Here is a 7,124-nt window from a genome sequence, read left to right as displayed (position 1 = left end):
CTGTTCCCCTACTCCTCTGTTCCCCTACTCCCCTGTTCCCCTACTCCTCTGTTCCCCTACTCCTCTGTTCCCCTACTCCCCTGTTCCCCTACTCCCCTGTTCCCCTACTCCCCTGTTCCCCTACTCCCCTGTTCCCCTACTCCCCTGTTCCCCTCTTCTCCTGCTCTCCTGCATTGTGATGCTGGGGCCTTTCCAGGTCTCTGAAAGCCTTGTGAATTTTCCTGGTCTTCCAAGTTTGGCTTATCCAAAAACAGTCTGCCTAGCATGGTGCTGTTGGTTAGTCACTATAACATTTAACACCCAGTCTCCATCCTAAAATTAAATCCACGATGTGAGGCTTGCGGCAGACACCCCCAGCACTGCCAAGTCTGTGCTCAGAGCACCTTTCCACTCGCGCCAGCATGGGAGCTGGGCCTGGTTTCAGCTCTGAGTGTCAAGTTCTCTAAGGGGCGTGGCCAAAGCAGAGCGAATCAGAAAGGTAAAGCAGTCTTCAGATAGGGAATTGATTTGTTGGGTGTTGTGATGGCTGTTCTGATGTCAGCTTGGCACAATGTAGGGTTACCTGGAGAAGGGCTCTGGAAATTTCTGTGAAAGATCATCTTAATTGCATTAATTGCTGTGGAAAATAATTGTTAGTTACAGCAGGCAGCATCGTTCGCTGGGCTTTCAGTAGCATGCATCTGTTTGTCTATTGCTTTCTGCTTTCTGATGTGGGTGTGAAGTGATCAGCTGGTTCAGACCCCTGCCGCCGTAACTTTCCCACCATGATGGACAGTACCTTGGACCCTGAGCCAAAATAGACCTTAAATGATCTCATCAGGGTGTTTCCATCAGTGACCCAGAAGAGACACAGGTGGAAACTGGTGCTGGAAGCAAGGCCGTTTCTGTACGAACCTGACCTCTGGCCTTTGGGCCTTTGGGAATGTTTTGTAGGAGGAACATGGAAGACCTTGGACCTTTGGTCTAGGAGAGCGTGAATGCTGTCAGCAGAGCTTGACGGACCATTCTATTGGAGCCTAGAAGACAAGAGCGCTGAGAGAAACATGGATGGAGGTTTCAGAGAATTAACTAGGGGCCATAAATGTGTTCTTGCCAAGAGTCTGCTTTTATTCCGTCATGTTGTGAGAACCTGAAGTGAAGTAAACCAACAAACAATGGGCCGGTTTATTTCAGAGGAAACTTTAGGACAGGAGAGCATTCGTGCTGGAGCTGATGTCATCCATGCTGTTAAAGATCTGAATTGCGAGAACCTTCCTGGGCTGCACAAGGAGAGGGGGACAGGGAAGGTGTCTGGGGGCAAAACTCCATCAGGTGCGTCTAAGGTCATTTAAATCAAGACAGCCTAAGCTGCTCCTCGGAAGCAACTGCCTAAGAAAGTGTCTCCCAGCGTCAACACACTTAGACTTGATACAGTTGTGGTTCAGGGTGGCCGCATCCTGAGCCGGTGGGAGAGCTTGTCGGCAGCATCCATGTGGTTGCTGGTTATGAAGGCATGGAGGATGCAAGATTGAGGGGGGTCGTGGAGAACTGCAGAGGTCAGGGACTCTGCAGCAAGGTTAGTGCCTTGCAGAAAGCCCTTGAGGGTCATAGGACATCTGCCAAGGAAAACTGCTGGCATAGGCTGGACCCCCCCACCCCGCCACGGCCCCCGATAGAATCTATGTGTGTCGTGGGCAGCAGAGCTGGAAGGATAGCACTTCGGAGACTTCTGGAGTTCTGTTGATTACATTATGAGCCAAAATAACCTTTTCCCTTAAGCAAAGAACAAGAGCTTCCTTCTTCCATGTCCTTTATATAGGACTAGAATCTGGGCCGCTGGAAGGTCTGGCCCAGATTAAAGGTGGATCGTTTCACCTCAAAAGATCTGGATTAAGTGTGGGTCTTTCTACTTCTGATGATTTAGTTAAGAAAAATCTGTCACAGGTGTACCCAGCCACTTGGGTTTTAGTTGGCTCCAGATGTAGTCAAGATGGCAGACCACCAGAATACTGGGCACAGCAGTAAATTGCCAAGTGAATTCATCCCCCTGGCAGTAGTAGACGCTTGCCAACTGTTCTTCCCTCTGTAACAGCCGAGATCTGGGGTTCCCATGGAGTTCTGGATTTTCTTCAAGTGTCCAAGGGAGTGAGTTAAAGTGAATTCATTCACGACAGTTAGATCTCGGCTTTTAGACACAGGCCCAGCTGGAGATAATACAGTCTTTTGTCCCCACTACTTCTCTGGTGCTGTGAGCTCCCCAGTCTCGTCACTGACAGGAGGTGGCATCCCGTTAGCCCTGTCATTGCCTTGAGCAACAGTGATAGCATCTTTGCTCTGTGGCTTTCTTGGTGGGACAGAATGACAGTCTCGAGGACAGCACCTTTCCAGGGTTACTCCAAAGCAGAAGGTACCCTCGGGTCCTCCCCTTTGAGCTCGGGACCTCCGGTCTCTGCTCTAGTGGCAACATCTCCTTCTTTGCTTCCAAGACTTGGTGGGAAGATCCTGGCCTGAAGCCGCAGACCTGTTCTTCCTGTTGGGGATCTCCATTTCCTAGTGTCACAGCTTGAGAGCTCAGAGCACAGTCGCATGACACCTTACAGCCCTTCCACCCCTCCGCACAGTAGGCAGACAGGCCTCAGACTCCTCCTTGACCCACCCAAACAGGTCGTCCCAATAAGGCATTCTTTTCCGCTGGTGACCCCAGGGCATGTCCCAGCTCTGGGGCGGAGATGAAGATTTCTTTAAGAGTTTCTTTTGCCTGGAAGTTTTGGGTTCGGGAGCCTCACCTCATACCTTCTCTTGAATCCCACAGAAACCAGGGTGAAATGGCCCACACCTGCCGTGGAACCATCAACCTGGCCTCTGCACACATCGACACAGAGGACTCATGTGGAATCTTGCTATGCAACGGGGCAAGGACCTACCACCTCAAGGCCGGCTCCGAGGTGGACCGGCAGCAGTGGATCACCGTCCTGGAGCTGGCCAAGGCCAAGGCTATCCGCGTGATGAAAACTCAGTCAGGTAGTGCCCACTCAGCACGGGGTGTGTGTGACTGGAGCTGGCCAAGGCCAAGGCTGTCTGCGTGATGAAAACTCAGTCAGGTAGTGCCCACTCAGCACGGGGTGTGTGTGACTGGAGCCATGGTGTCCCACCAGAGGAAGTGGGAATCAAAAACATTTGAGAACAGCAGTGACCAGGAAACCCAAGGGAATCTGGTCCAGTTCAGAAGGCCCAACGCCTGCGTGTGCCCTTCCCACTTGGTCAGGTGTACCCTCCACAGTGAGGGAGGGGCTCTGCCAAGGTGTTTGTGGATGGCTGACCTGAGCACAGACAAGTTTCCAGTGCCAGGGGCTATGTATGCCTTCTTTTGAATAAGAATGATTTTGAGGACTTTAATAAATGTTTCAGATATTGTAGTAACCCAGGCCCGGTATTGGATGGGGGTCCAGGAGGGTGTACCTGTGCCTCAGACTCGATTTCCCCAGTGACCACATTGTGAGCACTGAGGACAGTTTCCCCTCCTAGCTTGGCCAGGCAAGACATCAACTCCGATGGTCCAAACTATTTTACCTTCTTAAATTGATTTTTGTTTTTAGAGATAGGGTTTCTCTGTGAAACAATCCTCACTCTGTAGACCAGGTTGGCTTTTAACTCACAGAGATCTGCCTGCCCCCGCCTCCTGAGTGATAGGATTAAAGACACCACCACCACCCAGCTAATTTTTAAATATACGCTACCGGATATGATTTATAAGCTCATGGTTCTAAAATCCCGTGAGGAAAACCCATTTTGGACTCCTGCCCCCAGCTGCCTACCTTGGTCTCTGACTGGAGGCCACCAGAGGTGCGAGAGGTGGCGACTTTGCACACGTGATCCAGGAGGTACTTGTCTAAAATACAACACTCCACTGCCTTTCCCTGTTTAGCTGTTTATCCTAAATGTGTCCCTGTTAGTACATAAAAGCGTTGCCTTGGTTTTTCACTGTATGGAGGTACCATAGTTCCTTTAACCTGTTGTCTGGGGATGAGCCATTAGGCTGTTTCTTAAGATTTATGTACTTTATGAGTATGAGTGTTATGCCTACATGTCTGTTCAAAGTGTGTGTGTGTGTGTGTGTGTGTGTGTGTGTGTGCGCGCACGCGTGTGTGTGTATGTGTGTGGTGTTTCAGCATCCAGAAAAGGGCTCCATCTTCTGGGACTGGAGATGGGCAATTGTTAGACTTTATGTGGGTGCTAGGAACCGAGCCCAGGTCCTCTAAAAGAGCAGCAATTACTTTTAACTTCTGAGCCATCTCTCTAACCTGAAGCTGTTTCCTTATTTTTCTGCGCTGCACAGTGGCCCAGGGAGTGGCCTGCAGGTGTCTTATTTCAAGCATACATATGTGCAGATTTGACACGGCAGTGGAGGAGGCTGGGGGCGGATTTAATGCAAGGGCTGTGTTAGATTGCCTAGGGCCACTGTAGAGAGATGGTGGGCAGAAAGAGAGGCTCAGTAGGACCTTAGGCAGGACCATGTTTACTCACAGGGAGGGGACACTTCTGTTACCCACTCGTGCAGATGGCCAAAATGCCCCCAGGAGATGGAGTGCAGCCCTTCCTTTATCAGGGTGGAAATGCTTTCCATAGTCTGCGAGGGAAGCTGGGAAGTGTAGTCTTTCAGCAGGGAGCATTTGGGCTGTGCTGAGCCCTGTGAACCCATGGTCTCTGTGATTGCCATGGACAGCCACTGTGGTGACAATGGGGTGGGCACTCAGGTCAGCCTTGCTGTTCAAGTGAGGAAACCTGCCACTCATGGAGGAACTTGCTTCCTCTTTTCTCTGAATGAGTGACTACAATAGCTTCTAAAATTGGTAGATAGGCAATATTTATTAGATTAACTATTTACATTTATTTATTGTGTGAATTGTGTGGTGTTTATGTGTGTTTATGTATGTGGTTTTTTGTGTGTGGTGCATGTGTGTGTGGCGTATATGTAGGTGCATGAGTGCCACTGTATCATGTGTATGTAGTGTATATGTGTGTATATGTGTGTGTGGTACATAAGTGTGTATATGTGTGAATGTGTGTGTGGTGTATATGTGTGTATATGTGTGAATGTGTGTGTAGTGTATATGTGTGTATATGTGTGTGGTACATAAGTGTGTATATGTGTGAATGTGTGTGTGGTGTATATGTGTGTATATGTGTGTTTATGTGTGTATGGTGTATGTGTGTGGTACAAAGTGTGTATATGTGTGTATGCATGCATGGTATATATGTGTATATATGTATGTGTGTGTGGTGTATATGTAGGTGCATGAGTGCCACTGTGTTGTGTATGTTATGCCCAAATCCGCAAAGTCCCCACAAAAGCCATCAAGGAGACCGAGTTCCGTATGTAAAAGCAAAAATTTTAAGCAAGTTTGCAAACTCGGTCTCTCCGTATGTCCAACGGATTGGAATAAACAGAGAGACCCGAGCTCAGTTAGAATTGGGTTTTTATAGTAGTAAAGGTGCGGGTGAGGGGTCTCTGAGGTTCAGGACCCCTGATTGGCTGACAGTTGTCTCGGGGTGTCCTGGTGAGTGTGTGCTGCCAGGTGGTCCTATCTACATCGGGTTGGAACGTTAGGCATTTCCTTTGGATGGTCTGTTCTTGGGTGGTGCCTGGGTAATCTCAGTTTGTGGTTCTTCCTGCAGCCAGGTATTGTTTCAGGGTAAACTACTGAGACTCAGGCCTTTTATTAAATTTATTGATAGCCGAGTTCTACTCTGGCAGGTGATAACAGTTGGAAGTAAAGAACTTCCTTTGGGTGACCTGCCCATACTTAGCTTATCATGGCTGGCTCCTACAGTGTGGAGTTCAAAGTGTTAGAAAAAAATCCTAAAATGGGCGGCTCTGCCAGCGCAAAGAAACCCAATTAGGTCAGATCAAACCAAATGAAAATGCCCATTGTTTTATTAAATACGGCCAAGTGCATGGCAGAGAGACAGGAAGATCAGGAACCATGCGGTCCTCCTCTGGGAGCCACTTAAATACCCTGTGGGAGTGGTCCTGGTCCCCTCCCCCAAGGGAGGGGGGAGGACCTGGCATTCTGGGATTTGGAGTCCAGACCAATGCAATTCCAAGCCAGGAGCTGGGGCTACGCTCCCGACTTAACACAGAGGTTCATCTTGTGGGTTCCCAGGATGGAAGAACTCAGCTAAAGTCCCACTACCTGCTGAACCTAAGAGGACAGTCCCGTTCAAACCAGCACATTCCACTCCCTGGCCCCACAGACGTGTAGCCTTATTGTACTGCAAAATTCACTCACTCCATCTTCAAAAGTCCCCATCGTTTTTCACAGTCTCCTCACTGTTAAAAGTCTGAAGTCCAGAGTCTCATCTGAGACTTAAGGCAAGCTCTCAATTGGAACTCCCTGTGAAATCCAAAAAGCACATTACACGCTTTCAACGCGCAGTGCCAAAGAATATACGTTATCTTTCCAGACGGGAAGAATGGGGACACAGTGAGGAAATGCCGAGCCAAAGTTAGGGTTTCTATTGCAGCGACGAAACACCACTACCCAAAACCAAGTCGGGGAGGAAAGGATTGACTTGGCTTACCCTACCAGATCATAGTCCCTCATCAGAGGAAGTTAGAACAGGAACTCAAGCTGGGCTGGAACCAGGAGCTGATGCAAAGGCCACGAAGGGGAGCTGCTCACTGACTTGCTTCTCTTGGCTTGTTCAGCCCACCTTCTTATAGAACCCAGGACCATATGCAGCCAGCAAAGGCACCACCCACCATGAGCTGGTCCCTCCTGCATTGATCGCTGAGAAAATGCCTTACAGGTGGATCTCATGGAGGCTTTTCCTCGGCTGAGCTCCTTTCTCCCTGATGACTCTAGCTTGCATTAAGTTGAAACATAAAACCAGCCAGTACCCAAACTAGACCAAAACTCAGCAAGGCAAACTCCAAATCCTGTAGCTCCATGTCTGATGTCAGGGGCTTAGATGGCTCTGCTTGTTAGGATCCAGGCTTTCTGCTGGCCTGGCCTGGCCTCTGGCAGGATGTACCCAGGCTGTACGCTGACCAGACTAATCTGTACACAGGCGCAAAGGTCCCTTTAAGAGACAAGCTCCACCCCCTCTTCCCTGCAGTTCTTCTGAAGAGGCAGGTCTCCATC

The 7,124-nt window shown here is 49.4% G+C and overlaps 1 protein-coding gene across 2 annotated transcripts in view; it reads left to right on the top strand.

The window, feature by feature from the left end:
* The window catches only part of Osbp2 (oxysterol binding protein 2), a 174,318-nt gene that overhangs the window by 37,417 nt on the left and 129,777 nt on the right, over positions 1-7,124 (top strand). For both annotated transcript variants that reach the window (XM_026788733.1, XM_026788734.1), the window contains exon 2: positions 2,792-3,000. In XM_026788733.1, coding sequence (XP_026644534.1) covers positions 2,792-3,000 — 209 coding nt within the window. The remainder of the gene's footprint in view (positions 1-2,791; positions 3,001-7,124) is intronic.

The sequence above is a fragment of the Microtus ochrogaster genome, unplaced genomic scaffold, assembly GCF_000317375.1.
Source record: "Microtus ochrogaster isolate Prairie Vole_2 unplaced genomic scaffold, MicOch1.0 UNK6, whole genome shotgun sequence".
NCBI lineage: Eukaryota > Metazoa > Chordata > Mammalia > Rodentia > Cricetidae > Microtus > Microtus ochrogaster.
Note: the sequence above shows the minus strand (reverse complement) of the source record. Positions and strands in the feature narration are given on the sequence as shown.